Consider the following 18,162-nt stretch of genomic DNA (forward strand, 5'->3'; position numbering starts at 1 on the left):
CCTGTTAACGTATATAATTCTGTGATTTTTAGTATACTCACAGACTAGTGCCACCATCATCACTCTCTCATTCCATAACATTTCCATCACTCTCCCCCAAAAAATCCCACGCTCATTTGCAGTCACTCCTCATTCCCTGCTGCTCTCACCTGGGGCCCTCGGCAACCACTACTCTACTTTCTGTCTCTATGTGTTTGCCTGTTCTGGACAATTCTTTCCATTTCATGGAATCATACAACATGTGGCCTTTTATGTCCGAGACTGTTTACATTTGAATCTTGGCCCCAGAGTTCAAAAGCTGTGTGACCTTTATCCAGTTCTCCCGGAATTTCTCCATCTGTGAAATGGAATTAAAATCAGAGTAGATACACCATAGAGTCTTTAGGAAGATTAAAAGTGCTAATTAATACATCTAAAGCACTCACACAGGGCCTCGCTCATAGGCCCTTAAATATGAACCTCCACTACTGCTACTACTACTATTACTTGTACGCTGTTCCTCTTCCCCAAAGCATGTGGCAACCCAGAGATGAACAGATCACAGAGAACACAGCTCTTGCCCTCCCTAGTACACAGCCTGGTGGGGATCATACAATTAAAAAACCAGCTTGAATAAATACAGTAAAGTCTTATCATATGCACATTTAACTAACGGAAATCCAGCTCTTCCACTGAAAAAAGAAGGAAAAAGAACAATTTAAATACTGCAATTAAATTCTGTAAAATTATATCTTGCCTGTATTCTTTATTATGCACTGTACATTATGGCATGCATTATACAATGTTACATGTTGATTACAGTACAGGGATGCACACACAAAACCACACAGACTGCAATTTAATGGGCAACTTAAGATATTTCAAGGTTAATGACAACTGTGTCTGCCTTAAACCTTGATTTTATAATCTAACCCCTGAGTAAGATGCAACTCTATTGTGTGTCAACAACAGTAACAATTCAGAATGATTCCAAACAAACGAAATCAACCAATGAGCCATTGGTTGAGGTGAGCTATAGGGGTTCCACTTGGTCCCATTTGCCCAAACACCCATTAGCACAATTTCTGCCCTCCACAAGCTCACAGTCTCATTGTGAGAATAAACCACAAAAACAGGATCACAAGAGGTTGCTGAGGGGCAGAATGGGGTTTAAGAAACCGATGGAAATAATCTCTCACCCTACTAGCTGACAAGACAAGCAGATAGACAACAGAAGGACTGTGCTCTCCACAGAACTCACCACATGACAGACATCATGTATATACCTGTTCATTTTTTTACTGTCTCTCCTCCAGCTAGTACAGAAGCTCACCAGGTTAGGGACTTTGTGTACATTGCTTATATCTGTATTCCCAATGCTGAAAAGAGTGTTGAGCACCCAGTGGGTGGCCAGTAAGATTTGTTGGTGAATGAATGAATGAATGAAGGTAACTGTTTAGATAACCTCCATTTTTCTCCCATCTTATGTCCCCCAAACAACCATAGTCTGTTCCTCCAACCTCAACTTATTTATTCCTTAATTGTTTATAAGTAGCGGAAATATATCCATGCCAAAGATGAGGCCCAAAGGTAGCATTCCAGGGCTTTGGCATACTGGTACCATCTAGTGGGAAAGAGAGTACCTGCAGGTGGGTACTAAACCAAACTCAGTGGTTTAAAAAAAAACAAAACAAACAGAACCCATAACCCTTCCCTTTAACATAAGCTCTATTGAGGAAGTTTTGGGCAATATGTAACAGAGGCAACTGGAATCTCTTATATACTCACGCCCTATCCAGGGCACAAACTGCCAATCCAAGCACCTGTCACACCACTCTATTTTTCTACTCAGGACTTCTCCAAAACCATGGTTGCTCCCCCAGAACCAAAAAGGCTTATCAGGGAAGCACAGAGAAACCAATGGTATTAGGGGCCACCCTTGACCAATGGAAGATGGGCATAGTGGGTATACACCCCAGCTTCCTATCCAGCAAAGAGACTATTCTAAAGCAGATTTTATGCAATTCTTCTGAGGAGTCCTAGCAGTAATGAGCCCTAGTTGCCCATGATAGTAACCAGCTCAAAGAGCTTTTTTTGGCTTTCCTTCTTTCTTGTTCCTTATTTCTATGCCTTAGGGTCATCTCTCAGATTAGCTCCCTGCATCGAAGCCTATATCTCCATCACTTAGGTTGTACTAAGGAATGCAGCCTAAGATAGTGTTTAATACCAATACACCTTTGAGTGATGAGGAAGGCTTAAAAATTGTAGTCCAGATAATACTACAAAAGCTGAATTATATATTTCAGTCCTTGTCTGAGAATTTTGTTCCATAGTTAATCTTTACCTTGATTAGAGTTAATGTGGAATAATCCAATGATACTATCTTCCTAAAGAAATACCACATTCTCACGGTAACAACAGGCCAAAGAAAACATCTGGTTTCTTTCCCTGGCCTTGACCCTATCCCAATTTGACCAACTGGTGAGGTGGCTGGGGTTCTGATCAGAAGGTGGCAAAGAATAGCCCAAGGGCCAAATCCAGCTCTGCCTGTTTTTCTGAATAAAGTTTTATTGAAAACAGCCCAGCCCATTTGTTCACATGGTTCGTGCAGCTGTTTTTACGCTACATTGATAGTGTTGAGTAACTGCAAAAGAGACATATATTTATTCTTTACAGAAGAAGACTACCTACCTGTAGTTTAAATTCTTGGTTACCATATTTTTAGATTCCCAAAAACAAATTTTCAAGAAAAACGAAAAATATAGGATGGATAAAGGTTTGCCAGCGATACTTTACTTCTCTATTTACCATGATAAATAGAAGACAAAAATGGGATCGGCAATTAGTTAACTAACTTCATTTTACAAACAATAGGACATTTCATCTCTAAAACATAGAAAAGATCATTGCATCAGAACAATGACCTTTCCACCCCCAAAGAGGACTGTGAATAAACTCAGAACAACTGCCTATCCCATTTTGTTTTACAGCATCACTATCCAAAATTATTGTACTTACTTATTTTTAAGGTTTACAGTCTTTCTCCCTCATTGGAATGTAGACAACAATGAGGGCAGGCAAGCTTGTCTTTCTTCAATGTGGCTTACCCTGTGGTTGATCAGTTAATATTTGTTAAATGAATGACTTAAACATGAAATGTACAGATTGGGATGCACAGATACAAAGGTCCTTAGAGGGATGGGTGGCTCAGTGGTTGAGTATCTGCCTTTGGCTGAGGGTGTGATCCTGGGGGTCCCAGGATTGAGTCCTGCATCAGGCTTCCTGCATGGAGCCTGCTTCTCCCTCTGCCTATGTCTCTGCCTCTCTCTCTCTTTCTCTCATGAATAAATAAATAAAATCTTTAAAAAAAAAAAAAAGGTTCTGAGAGAGACAGAAATGCAAGGCCACCATGCAGAGTGGTAAGGACTGGGGCAAAGGGAGGATAGGTACATCCACTCGCACAGGGGCTCTGTGAGTGCTCTCTGCTCTGTCGACAGTACGTAAGACAGTGCCAGGCACATAACAGGCATTCAACAAATGTTCATGGAATCAACGGCTACCCTGACTAAAGGCACTTAAATTGAATTAAAAGGAAAAAAAGAAAACTCTTTTGGTAAAACAGAACTACATTTGAGGTTAGATTCAGTTCTGTTGCAATGCCCGATAGATTGGTTTGTCTCAATATAGCTACAGGCTGTATATTTCTCATTTTCTGTGGAGTGAGTGGGGAAAATGTTACTGTAGACAGTAGCATTCAGGAATCACTGAGCTCCTTGGCACCCCTTGGGAAGAACACCATCTAGCCTTAGAGCTTAGCAGCAGGCAGGAAACTGCCAGCGAATATACCCCTAGAGAATTTACCTATGCTGGAAGCTGCAGAGGAGCCACACCCTCATTGAGTCCTGTGTGGCTAGTCTTTTTTTTTTTTTTTTTTTTTTTAAGATTTATTTATTTATTCATGAGAAACACAGAGAGAGGCAGAGACACAGGAAGAGGGAGAAGCAGGCTCCACACAGGGAGCCTGACGTGGGACTCAATCCCAGGACTCCAGGATCATGCCCTGGGCTGAAGGCGGTGCTAAACCGCTTAGCCACCCGGGCTGCCCATTGTGTGGCTAGTCTTAATAAGATGGCCATTCTTGCTGGGTCAAGCATGCAGTATGGGTGGATTCTTTGCCTCTGGACAAAACCAAGGCCTCAGTGACAACACAAATGACTGGCCTAACTCCATTCGGAAAGTTGTAGCCATTAACCCAGACAGGAGGCCCAGGTCCCAGGCCCACTTTTAGAGACCAAAATTCAGAAATGAGGTCACTACATGTAGCCACTTTGACTCCAGGAGAACCAGAAAACAAAATAGTCAAGGGAGAAAATTCTTACAACATTTGGGGGGGATAAGGGATCAGGCCTTTTTATGTGAGTGAAATATGGAGGAAAATGCACATGCACAGGAATCATAAATGCATGGGTTCAATTCCTGGTCCCAGTTCTCAGTGGCTGTGTGGCCTTAGGTAAATGACTCAACCACTCTGAACTCCTTTTCATTGCATATAGAATGAGGATAAGAATAGTTGTTCCTAAGGGTTGCAATAAAGATTACAGATAATGTATGCAACTGGCACATAGCAATAAATTGTACAGTAAATTTACTACAGGTATTTTGATATATTTTAAATAATAATCATAAGTGTTCCTGGTGCTGACACATACACCCGCCAACACACTGCCCTGATAAAGCCTCAGGGAAACAGCCACTGAGCAGATATATCTAGAAGATAAGATCCCACCAGATCAAATGATTTTATGAGGCATGAAATCCCCAGGGGAAGGATCTTTGGAGAGCTACCAATATGGGAATTGGCAAATCTTTCTCTAGAGAGCAAACTTTATTTTTTTTTAATGTCCATGCATTTTAAATATGCAAGCATTTTTTTCACCTCTAAGTTGGTCAAATTATCAAGGCTCAGGCTTCATGGTACCTGAAAGCTCCAAGTTCCCTTGGAGCGCAGTGGGTGAAAGTTAATATAACCAACATTCCTTTAGCACCAAATATTTGCCAATCATGGGATGAAGTCACCAGTATGTGCTTATTTAATCCTCACCAAAACCCTGCTGGGGAGATATAGATGTTCTCTCTCCTTGTTCAGACACAGGAGGAAACAGAAGAGGAGGGAAATAAAGTTACTTATCTGAGGTCACTCGGCATGCAAATGGCCAGGAGTCAAACTCACTTCTTAAAATCTCAGATATCTCCCTAACTCCCCTAAGCAATCTGAGAGTCTGGCTCCTCTGAGTCCTGGCAGACCATAGGCCCTGGTTTACCTCCAGCACTTTCTCAATCCAGGACCAGGTGTGTATTCATTGTTAAATTCCAAGTTTGCAGCCTTCTCGGCACTGAGTAGATTTTAATGATTATGAAAAGAAAGAAGAAAAGATGGATGAAAGGGGCTGGAGGAAGAAGGTGGGAGAAGGGGAGGGAGGGCATAGCAACCACCCCTCCAATACTGTTTTAGTTCTTATTGAGTCTTATGGTAACAATTACCAAGTTCATATTATTTCTGTTATTTAAGTTCTTGTTTCTTTTTTAAAAAGATTTTATTTATTTATTTGAGAGAGAGAGAGAGAGAGAGCGCATGAGGTGGCAGAGGGAGAAGCAGAATCAGGACTCCACTGAGCAGGGAGCCCAATATGGGGCTCTATCCCAGGACCCTAATATCATGACCTGAGCTGAAGGCAGATGCTTAATTTACTGAGCCACCCAGGTGCTCCACAAAATATACTTTCTTGTTTCTTAATGACTGCCCTGGGTAGATGGCAAGCCCCATGAGAACAGATCCTACATCCATCTTGTTTACCTATGAATTCCCTAAATGCCTCAATAAATGCAGACACCTAAGCATCCCTAGCCTTCTGAGGATAAAGTACCTGTGCCCCCCCCCCCTTTTAAGAGAACCCAGTCGTTAAACATTTGCCAACATACCACTCCCTGGCACCCCGTTGAAGACTCTGCTACTTCACCTGGAAACATAAGAGTCACCACGGCTATATCCAACATGCTGAAATGAAGACTTGTTAGCATTCGCAAAGTGATTGCTGAAAGTAGTAGATCATTATTTGCTTCATGTAAGAAATATTTCTAGTGCTGCTGATTGAATGTTCAAGAAACGATTAAAGGGCTTGGCAATGTTTCTCCCAAATATCTTTTGCATGAAAAGCCTCAGAGATTGGTTAATTATAGAGGGTACAGATCAGTCTCTCTAGACAAGGGCATTTCCAAGCCCCCACTGTGCCCATCCCAGATGCCAGCATGGATTGGATCAGTGGGCACTGAGTAACTGGGGCCTGGGATGCCTCTCCTGAGGAGCATTACTGCAGCCTGGCTAACACCCCTATGGAAACGGCCCTCAGACCCTGTTTATAATGTCAAACACCTGGGTTCTCATTTAGGTAATTGGCAGGAAGCTGCCAATTGATAGGAGTCAGAACTCATGCTTGCTCCTTAACCGCTCCCTGCCCCTTGCTCTGCCATCTCTGAACCCAGTTAACAAGCTCTGCCAGGTTCTCCCCTAAATGTCTCTTGGACACTCTGAATGGTGCATCTGTTTCCCTCACCTGCACTGCCACTCCCATGATCTCAGGCCTGGACTGGCTTCTCCCTTCCACTCATACCCAGCGCCAATCCATTTACTACACTGCAGCCGGGGTGACCTTTCCAAAAGGAAATCTGACCTTGTCACACTACACCTTCCCCTTGTTACTTTCAATGGCTGCCCATTGCTCCAGGACAAACACCAAAATCTCTGTGATGGCTTCCAAAGCCCCAGTGGCTCTGGCACCACTCGGTGACTCCCGATACCATCCTCTTTGAGCTATGCAATATTTCTTCCTGCACAGAGACTACCCTCAGGCTGTGCCTTCTGCCTGGAATTCTTTTCCCTGCCTACACCTTCCAGTGTTCCCTTGTCTGTAGGTTTCACTACTCCTCCAGACTGTGGCTCAAACATCAGGCTATCAAGGAAAATTTCCAGGTCCTTCATCTAGATCTGATGCTTTTCTTCATTCATTCATTCATTCATTCATTCATTCATTCATGTTTGCTGAGGGTCTGCTGCATTCCAGCACTATTCTAGGCCCTGAGGATGCAGAAGCCAACCAGACAATAGTATATGCTCTAATGGAGCTTATATTTTAGTGGGGGAGAAAGATGAGGCACAGATGAGCAAAATACACAGGACAGCACACCTCACACAATTGCATTTTCTTCCGTCATAGCAGTTGCCTCTGTTTTGAATTATTCCTGAATCGACATTGATGTCCCTGCCAAGGGATCTCTCAGGGCCCAAACCCCAAGAGAGCAGAGGCTGGGTCACCTCTCCAGTAGCCGTACCTTGAGCACATAGTAGGTTTTGGATGGACATCACAGGTATTTACTGAATCCACTTAGTCCCAGGTATATCTCCCTGAAGTCAAGTTACTTGAGCGCTTGGGGCTTAGGAGGAACAGTCTCTAATGACTGAATCCCTAATGCCTCCCTGCCCTTTGAGAAGATTTCCTGCAGCCCCTCTGGCTACAATTCTGAGTCAGAGCAGAGCCAGCAAACTTTTTCTGCAAAGGGCCAAATAGTAAATATTTTAGGCTTTGTGGGCCATATGGTGTCAACCCTGTTGTTATAGCACAAGCTCAGCCATAGACAATTATATAAATGAATGGGCATGGCTATGGTCCAATAAAACTATTTATAAAAACAGGCTGCAGGCAAGAATTGGCCCATAGGCCACAGTTTGCAACCCCTGAGTTAGATGATCCCAGATGCCCAGCAGCTTATGGCAGTTGAAGGCAGAGCCTGTGAGGCCTAAGACAGCTATGGGTTCTGCTGGCAGGGTCCAGCAACTTTCTGCAGGCCCTACATCAGTTGACAGGGAGATTACCACAGAAGTTCAAGCTTCAGGCATTTGCAGGCACCATCCCTGCAGCACATGGGGAAGCGGTTCCCTGCCGCCTCCAGAGGGAACCGACTATGGCCTGCAGGCCATGTGAGGCAGGGATGGAGGCTGCCACATTCCTTGCAGGGTCCCCAGGCTCCTCCAGGGGCTGAGCTCATTTCCTGGCCCTGCCCAGGCATGTGGCAGGGCTGCTCTCAGCTGAGCAGCTGCTGCCCTGCACCCCAGCCCAGCCTATACTCAGCTGGGAGACACAGGGGCTTTGTGCTTCTGTAACAGATTGGGTGACGCTTGCTGGGGCCTTTGAAATGAGACATGACATGTCAAAACGTGCCTATTGCTAATGCTAATTTTCAGGAATTTGACTTCTGTTGGCAACTGACAGAGGAAAAACAATCACTTTTTTTTTTTTTTTTGGTATGTGTGTGTAGTTATATTTACCCTGCTCTTTGGGATCTGAAGCTATGAAAAACAAGTTATCTGGGGCTTACCTATTGGTATGGCATGGATGGACAGTTTAATCTAGTATTTATGGAGCCAGAGGACATTAATTATAGCATTAACACTATGTGTAGACTATGTTGGGTGTTAACTGTTAAAAGCAACTATAAGGACATCACACAAATTCCAGTTGGTGGTAGAGCTGATGATGTTCTGTGTATAAAAGTACTCTAGGCAGCAGCTAACATACCCCAAAGTTGTAAATGCTTTGAGAGCTCACCCAGTGCGCCCAGAGTCCCCTGTAGGGTACAAGAAGTTATTGTGACATTCTGATGATACGCATATTGCAGGTGAGCAACACTGTGGGAATGACAGTGCCCAGAGCGTCACTGTACTCCAAGGGTACTGCTGCTCTTGGTATAACACTGCGTACAGTGCACTGGGGCCTACCTATTATCCAGCACTCCCAGAGCCCCTTAACTGCAATGTTCTGGGTGTACCGACGCTCTGGTGTACCTACATCAGTTTTACTCCAAGCTGCAATGCATCACTTCTCTGGGTGTAACTATTACTATGGAATAATGATCTGGGGGTCCTAGCGTTCTGGGTAGCCCTGGTCACCCAGTGGCACAGTGATGACAGTGGTAATGTTCTCAGGATGGAAGTGCAGTCCCCTTGATCGTGTTCTTCCAAAGCAAGCTCAATTCATTTCATTCATAGTGATCAAAAGAGGCTTGTCCCTTCCTTTTCAAGGAGCCTATCACTAAAAACTTGACTGCATCAATTTGATTAAGCCTCAAAATTTGTGAAAGCAGAAGTTCCCAACACAAATGGCTATGAGGCAAGTGAGTAAAAATAAATGAGCTACAATTGGCTAGATGAGTAGTAGGGACTGGCAGGGACTGTGGCAAATTACAGAGGCATGTCTTTCCTAAAAGGTGGCAGTAGGAACTCTGCTCTAGTAGACTGTGGCCAAGTGGGAATGAAGCTCTAGGATTGCCTTACCTTCTGATATTTTAAGAAATGCAAGAAATCTGGATTTTTTTTTTAAATTTACAATTTCCCACTTTTCAAAAGATTTGGCCAAACAAGATACATCCATGAGCCACAGTTGGGCTATGGCTACGACTTCTCAACCTTTGCCCAGAAGCCAGACTTGCAGACCTGGGATGGATGAGCATTAGCATCATGAAGCAGGTATCTCGAGCTTCAGCCTGCTAAACCAACGGGTGACCCGTTCACCAACATGAGCCCTGGCTGTGTTTCAAGTTTGAAATGTCATTTCTTTTCCTCTCTAGCCTGCTCTTAGCTATTTCTCTCAATGGAAAAGGAAATTGCATTCTACCCTAACCCTAGCATAAAGCCACTACTTAGTGTCTAATGAAGGGGATCCTATAGTCCAGCCCATCATCATTTGCCCCATCTGCTGAGGGATATGGAGTTAAGCCTGGGATCCCTAAGTAGCTACAGAGGAGACAGGCTGCAGGGGATTGTATTGGCAGCATCCTTCAGGAGGGTCAGATTCTCTCAGGCATGTGGGCACCTTGCCCACAGCTAAGTGGAAACAATGCCAAAACCACTGGTCACTTGATTTGATTCTGCCCAACTGATTATTGTAATTAGATGACAGACATATTTCCCTCTCCTTTTCATCTGGTGCTGGAGGGTGAGCAAATCTGGCCCATGAGTCATTCTTCTGGGTAGTTACCTAATGGGGAAGATTATCTCCTTTCACAGCCGAGCTATGCCTGCCTTTTGGCTGCCTAAAGAGTAAAACCAGGTCCAAACAAAATCAAATGCCAGGAAATTTCAAAACTTCCCCATATTTCATGTGGCATTGTCTACAAAGGTCTTTCAACTGCTCCCTGCACTTATACTCAGAGGGACCACAGAGTTGTAGAATTAAACAGAACAGAAGCAAGTATAATAGGGAATAAAGGAGGAAAGAAACTCCGTGCAAAATGGCAGGACTTCTCGTTGGGGGAGCTTGTAGCAAATAATTGGGAATAAGGAGAATAGTTGGGTTTTGATGGAGCTACTACACTGAAGTTCTTTAAAATATATAAGCTGTGGATTCAGAATTTTGTAACACTGTGAATGGAGCCCTCTTCTGGAGAAATTTTTCAACAGGTATTAAAACAAGATCAAAACACACAGACATGGACATACACAGCCACAAAGAAATAGGAACTACTGTGGCTGTATAGATGATAATGACTGTCATTGAATCCATAGTTTCATTCCACCTCACAGAAACTACCTGGACTCCCCAGGCACCTTTCTTTTTGGAAAGAGGGAAAGAAAGAAGAATATTCGCAAGAACCTAGCTGTACTTTTACCTAAACAGTGAACTTCAAACTGAGATTCAGTGCACACATGCAAATGCTGATACTTTTACATACCGCAGTTACTGGGTACATTGGTTTGCCGGGCAATTCCACTATAACACATAGGAGATACTTCTAGAAGGAAATAGATTTTATTTAATGGAAAACCCAAGGGCTAAAGATAGAAAAGGAGAGAAGGGAGGGAGGCAGAGCAGAAGAGATTAGCTAAGATGACTGTTGGGCTTTTAATATAGACTGTGGCATTACATAAACTCCAGATCACATATTCAGCCTCGCAGTTTATTAAGTCTCTTTGGGGACTTGCTAAAAAAATTGTTCAGACATGTGAACTGTACCACTCCAATTCTTTTCACGACTTATGTCTCTGTTTCCCCAGTGCTTTTGAAATCTTACGGGTTGTCACATGTTGAGGCCATCCCAGGGCAGGGGGTGCTCTCTGCCACTCCCACAGTCTTTTCTCCTAATCAGAAAGGTTCTGCAAATAACCTCTGCCCTTAACATAGAATATATGATGTTCCAGGGGTACTGAAAGACACTGGTTCTTATTTAAAATCCTGAAAATCAAAATTCCAAGTCCAAGAAAGAACTCCCCATTTTAAATCAACATCTCAGAATTCTGTGGAACGTTTTTGGTCACTCCCAAGCGACCGCTCTCCAAACCTGAACCACTCCCTAAAATTCTAATTCTTGGGGGATTACTCATTCATTGTTAGGACTTTTAGCTAGTTGTAAGTGATACCCAAACAGCGGCTGGGGTGGGGGTGGGGGGGGCCGGATCATACTTACAGTGTAATTTCTATGTCAGGGCTCCCTTAATCTGTTCCACATTCATTATTTATCATAGTTAAATGCCAGAGGCCACTTCTGGGACAGCTTTTCCCAAAACACCCCAGGGGAGAAGAGAGGTGACTGTTCCTTGACTTTGCCAGCTTCCAGCCATTGTTGCTTAGAATTCCTCTTCCCCCTTTCAAAATGCCTAAAACAGCAGCCAGCCAATAAACGTACAGAGATTGATGGCTTCCAAAGCCAGACCCGGAGTATTATAACTGCAGTGGAAAAACACATACATGCTTGCCTGAACACCGCTTAGGACCGAGTGACTAATTTGCTTTATTACATTGTTTTTCCCTTCCTTCTGTTTTCTCTCTACTTCAAGAAAGTTTTGTTTTTTGCTTGTTGACTCAAAGGCTCCAAGACTTTCCCCACTTTCCACCATGGCACACAGAGTTGTGCACTTGAACCTCTTACCAATTAAGTGAATTGCACCAAAATGATTTCTCTGCAAGGTGCTGTTGCAACCAGGATATCAATTAGCGCCCTAATGTGGACATTTGCTTTGATTATGCATAACTATCTTAGAGAGAAATAAGCCTCGGAGAGCAAGCCAGCAATTCAATTCACGGTAAAAACCTCTACTTCCCCATGCTAAGGAAGTGAGCTGACAGCCTTCAGACCCACCTGTGCCATCTGGGCCCAGCAAGAGGAGACACACCAGTTGCTTTGCAAAAGGTATCATGTGAGAAGCCCCTAGTGCACAGGGATTGCTGGGTGCTGCCATGTGGCCTGTCTCTCAAGGGGAGGCAGTAACTCCCGGCAAGCCCTGGAATCCTAACTGAGGTCCAAGCATGCTGAGAGAGGAAAGGACTGTAAAGTCCTGGGGAAAGGCTGTGGTAAGTGCTCGCAGACACTAACAGTTACCAGTATGCCAGGCCTCATGGTAAATGCATTACCTAGGACATCCTGTTGAATGCAATTAATCTGCCTGGCAATCCCAGGGAGGTGACAAGATTATTTTACAGTGGAGAATCAGAAAGCTCAGATTTACTAAACAACTTGCCCAGGGTGGCACCACCAGCATATGGCAGAGAGGATCTGTCTGAATCAGAGGCATATTCTGATCCACTCTGTTAAATGGGGATATATATACATACATGCAGCCTCAGGGACAGCCAGAGTCCAGAAAGTATGGAAAACTGGTTCACGGACAGATGTAGGATTTGTGGCAGGACTTAAGGTTACCGGGACCCCAAGACAGTCAGCCAGCAAAGCCCTGGTATTAGAGGAATACAACTGGGCAGTCCTGAATGGGGGCTGTGTATCCAGGGAAGAGGGAAATCATACGTGGGGGAGGGGCTCAGCAGCCAGGCACCTTACTCTGCCCCCAGGCACTGGCATCCACCCACTAGCCCCCACTTTTTACATCATTTCCATGGTCACTCCATTCCTGGGACACTGGCCCATTTCCAAAGTCTAACCCCAACATGGATCCAGCAGTGGCCTCCCTTAGAAGGCTGCACTGCATCCCCACATCCCAGACAGCCCAGGCCTGGGATCCTAGCTCTCTCCCCCTCCCCCTTACCCACACACTCACACGTGTGTGCCTTTCCCCGGGGACCCAGGGGTCCTGGCCAGGAACTCAACGCCCGTTCCTAGCACCCAAAGGCTCTCCCTGTCTCCCTTCCTCCTGCCTGGCTCTGCCTTGATCTCACGCACCCACTTGTAGCCTGCCCGCTCACCGGGAGTCCCAAAGGCTTCACCGGAGGCCTGGGGGCTGGGTCCCATCGCTCTCAGAGACCACAGGCCCCAGGAGCAGGGCTGGGCGTGCCCCTCGGCTGCCAGCACCTCCGGTCTGGCCTTCCCGGAGTGCTGCTTTCCTGCACACAAACTTCCCGAGATCTCGGAGATGCGGAGGTGGTGGCCTGGGAACCGGCCTCGGTCGCACCGCGCCCCCAGCCTGGCCGGGTCGCCGGCCCTGAGCGCCGCGGCGCCGCGCGGGTTAACAGGCAGCTGCAGCCCGGGTGGGCAAGGCTTGAACTTTTCTCTGCGCTCCGCGCCGCCCGGGAAGGCAGCGGCGGCGGCAGTTGGGGCTCGAGCCGGCGCTCCAGCTGGCTGGACAAAGGGGCGCAGGGGGCTGGGGCCTGCGTCCCGGCGGGAGGGGGGCGCGCTCGCGGCCCGAGGTCGGGAGCAGCAGAGCCCGCGGCGGGCGCGGCCGGAGCCGGCGCCTCGGAGCGACAGCAGCAGCCGGGCTGCAGCACTGGCGGGCGGGAGGCGCCTTCCGGAGCGCCGCGGGGCTGGGCGGGGGGGCCCGGGCGCCCCGGCCGGTCGGTGATGCCAGGCCGGCCCCAGCCCCAGCCCCAGCCCCAGCCCGCAGCCCGCGATCCCGACCGCAGCGGCGCTTCCCCGGCTCGGCGCTGCGCTGGGGGAGACCGGGACTCCTCGGAGTCGCCTCCGACCGAGGCTTTCTCCAATGCATGAGCCTCCGAAGGAGGCGAATCAAAGTTACCCCACTTGATGTAGGCGAGAATGTCGCCCCTGCTTGCAAAAAAAGGGGGACTGGGGAGCTCTCTTCTCCTCCCCGAACGTACACACACACAGAGGCGAATCGGAGTGGAAGCCAGCCTCCCCCCCCCCCCATCTCTGGGGCTGGGAATGACCTCCCTCCAAGCCCCAGGCTTTCTTCGCCGCCGCGCCCCAGAGTCCCCCGACCCCCGAGAGCCCCTCTCCCTGCCCGCGCCCGGCGACGCGCACACAGAAACGGGGCGCAGGGTGCCCCGCAGCCCCTCTTCCCTACCTGGGACAGGAGAACGCACAGAAGGAGCGGAGTTCTCGGCTGCATTTTGCCCGACTAGAAGCGCCCGGCGGCGTTTTCATTCATGCACTTGGCTGCACTGAGCATATTTTCCGTGGGAGCCAGGCTTTGAGGAGAGGCTGTGCCTCACCAGCCAGCCAACTTCCCAAATAGATCAGCGGCAGCATCACGAAAGCATTGGGTAGAGGCTGATGACCAGGACCAATGGCTTTACAAGACAGATTCCTTCATAAAGCTCCCTCGTTTTGCATGGCAGATACAGGGCGAGCACCTCGCACAGAGCGAGTCCCTCGGAGCAGGCAGCCCGTTTGCTTTTTTGGGCTGTTGGGGCCCAGCCTCACAAATCACGCTGGGCAACGCCAGCCGATTCCACTTTTGCAGAGAATGGAATTGCACCGGGGACTGGAGAACACTTCCAGCCCAGTGCAAAAAAAAAAAAAAAGATTCTCTTTATTAAAATGTTAATAAGATCCACTTTAATTCCAATAAATCAAATAAAATGACCCCAGCAGTTCCAGCCCTTTCCACGCCTGGAAAGACTTGGCAGTGGATTTTTTTTCTTTCTTTCTTTCTCTTTCTTTCTTTCTTCCTTTTTTTCTCCCCCCTAATGTGGCCCAAGTCATGATGGTGTTTGGTGTTTCCTAGCCATCTCACAAATCACCAAGACGACAGATCAATTCTCGCTTGCAGAAAAAAAATCCATCAAGGGGCAATAGATTTTATTAACTGCTCAGGTGAGAGTCTGACTGGCCGCCTACTCCACAAATGTGCATCTGGCACCAAATTTGGAGCCATGATTTAAGGAAGCATTTTTTTTTCTATATGGATGTGATTTTTCAAAAATTCCTACCTATTCCCAGGGACTGAGAATAGTCAGAGCTGCTGATCAAGGGGTTTTATAAGTGGGGTGTTATGGGAATGAGGGCAAGAGGGATATAGAGATCTACCTTTCCCAGGAGGAATTGAAGAATATGCAGTAAAGATCTCACTTTGTCATTTCCATGCAGCCTCCTTCTCAAAAGGATTTAAGGTATTTTAAAATAAAGGACACTTGTGCAACAGAATTGATGCAACCAAACTATAAAAATCGAGACTAGGAGAAAAAATTCCAAAAACTGAAATGTAAAACTAAACTCTAATATATTTGCTCTGATTTGGATCTGAGCTTCCTGGTGGCCAAAGCAATAAGAGAAACATGTAAAATCATATAGTTCTTATTATAGAAAAATGTAGACAAGTATTTACTGGTGAAATTTCCCCCTGGAGCTGAATACTGAAATACGCATATTACATGACATCCAATATAGCGGGATACTGAGCAGTGGATCATGCTTGAGATCCAGTGGGTAGGGCTGTATTCCTGGCATCTGGCACAGGGTCTAGTCATTAGTGTGTGTTAAATAGAGATCTAGACCTAACTAATCAAAGTGGCAGAGGGTGGGGTGGCACAATCTGGAGCCACATTGCCTAAGCTTAACCCCCTTCTCTATTACTGACAAGTTACTCAGACTCTCCACACCTATGTTTGTCCATGAGTTAAATGAGAATAGAAATCATACAGAACTTATAAGGCTGTGGTGAGGAGTAAGTGACAAAATAAGCACTCAATAAATGTAAACTGATACACTTTTTAAAATGCCTTCATTGCCAGCAGTTGAGTCCCAAGGTCACCTCACATGGCCCCAAGGTCATGGATGAAGTTGCAACACCGTCTGACCTCCTGGCTACATTAGCCCTCTCACTGGCCCAAGAGATGGCAATGTTAGCCAAACAGCCTCCAAAAAAACCCAAGGAAGCTGGAAGTTGTGCTTCTTCTGGTCTCTTCAAGTTTCCCCTGTCCTCTTGCCTAATAGGTACTGGCCCTGAGCCTTTGAGAGGGGTAGTCATGGTGTTTGATAGATATGACTGTCCTTGCTTGGAACTCATGTGTGTGGAGACTATACCCATGCTGCCTACCAATGAGAGTAAAAGGGGTATTTTGGAATCAGGCAGGCTTCAAATCAAGGTATCCCGAAAGACCCTGGTTTTTCTCCATTCCACAGCAGGAGCCATCTTGTCAGTCAGGGACCAGCTGAGCTAAGCCCTTGGATTCAGCAGACAAAGGCAGACAGGGGACAGCTGGGGATGTGATAAACCACTACAAGGGATAAAGACGGCAGAAATCATCCAGCCATGTTTCCTCAGGCAGCCAGTTGGTTGGGGAGGCAGTCCTTAGGATAGGGTGTGCAAGGCCGCACTAGTCCAAAGTACAAAACGGCGTTATCAATTTTATAGTTTGGCAGACCCTTTCTGCAGTCTCTCCATCCCATCATCCTTACTACTGCTCGCCACATAGGTCCAGTTTCTCCCTTCCTGGCAGGTGCAGGGTTGTACTTGCCAGCCCCCTTGTGGTCAGCATGGGGCTGTGTGACTAGTTATAGCCAATAAGCTGTGAGCAAAAGTGACAGGTGTCACTTCAAGACTGGAGTATTTAATCATCAGAGTGAGACAGGTTAGTTTCCCTAGAATAGGGGCTAAGATGGAAATTTGTGCAGGTGGCTTACTCAGAGGTGTTCTCGGGAGCAACAACCACAAGAGGAAGGGAAACAAGATTGGCAGGGAAGAAGATTGCAGTGGCAGTAGAGGCCTCAGCCAATCCCAGGGGAGCTCTGAGGCTAAAGAGGCTTTTCTTTCAGAGACAACTCTAACAGAGTTGGGAGCTATGCCTTTGTGCCCTTAGTAGACCAGTTGTGGGCTGTTGATCACCTCATGTGAGGCATCTTGGTTGGTTCAGCCAAGGGCAATATTCCAATCTGACCTCATATCTTCATTATCTACATATAAAATGAATGCATTGACCCACAACAGGTAACTGGAAGCTGTGACTCCCACACTGCCGATGACCACGTGCATCTGATGGTACCAGTGAAGGTAGGTGTAGATTTGCAAAAATCTGCTAACTCTGTCTCCAGCCACTGTCTGTACAGGCATTCGCCAAGGTCCTGGGGTTTTGTCCTGAGTTATTCTACTGGCAGGCAGAGTGGCTCCAGCCAACCACACCTGAGTCCAAGTGAGCAATCCCAAAGGGTCACTCCATCCCTTCCTACCTGGCCCCATAGCTTGGATTTTAAGATTTGTCTGCAAAGTGAGACTTAGATTGGGATCTCCAGACTCTACTTACATCGGACAAGTTGCATTTACTCCCCAAGGCTCAATTTATTCATCGAGAAAATGAGGATGCTAATATATCTCTCCAAGGGTTGTTGTAAAACTGGCTGCTACTTTTCTCCCTCAATGCTTTACTCCCCTCTACTCTCAGAGAATGTGCATTTCACCAAACACGATATATCAGGTTTTGTTCGACAAAGACAAGAGAAAAATCATTTCACTCCCATGATAAAAGGCCTCTAAAGAAGAAATCCATTTTTGTTTGTTTTGCATTGTTTTCCCTTCAACTCCCTAATGGGAGTCTTTTGGCTGATGGATGGATTGATGATGGCAATGAGCACTGAAGCTAGAAACCATCCCCTAATGACCCCTGCTTTACCTCCCTTCACTCCAGGCCCCCACCAAGCTTTTGCCCAGAACCTGGGTCTGCCTTTGGACACATTCCATGTTCATACTCCTTTCCCAGGCACATCAGCCTGGCTTTGGGGCTGATGAAATCATCAGCAACATTCAACAGCTATATCCTGAGGTGGCCAAGGATTGAGGCTGTTGCCTGTCATTGACATGGATGAAGACACCATTTCTACCTGTGTGAGGGTGGTCATGTGCCTGTGGGCAGTGGTTGGGTATTATGTGTACAAGCGTATGGATGTGTGCACATAGTGAGCAGTTACCAGCCGTATTTTCCAGCAAAGATAATTTACTCAAATGTTGGTACC

The 18,162-nt window shown here is 46.4% G+C and overlaps 1 protein-coding gene across 1 annotated transcript in view; it reads right to left on the minus strand.

The window, feature by feature from the left end:
* Window positions 1–14,573, minus strand: part of CDH13 (cadherin 13) — a 1,001,392-nt gene extending 986,819 nt beyond the window's left edge. The window contains exon 1 of the mRNA XM_041770316.1: window positions 14,279–14,573. Coding sequence (XP_041626250.1) covers window positions 14,279–14,323 — 45 coding nt within the window. The 5' untranslated portion in view covers window positions 14,324–14,573. The remainder of the gene's footprint in view (window positions 1–14,278) is intronic.
* Between the last annotated feature and the right edge of the window lie 3,589 nt (window positions 14,574–18,162).

The sequence above is a fragment of the Vulpes lagopus genome, chromosome 10, assembly GCF_018345385.1.
Source record: "Vulpes lagopus strain Blue_001 chromosome 10, ASM1834538v1, whole genome shotgun sequence".
Lineage (NCBI taxonomy): Eukaryota > Metazoa > Chordata > Mammalia > Carnivora > Canidae > Vulpes > Vulpes lagopus.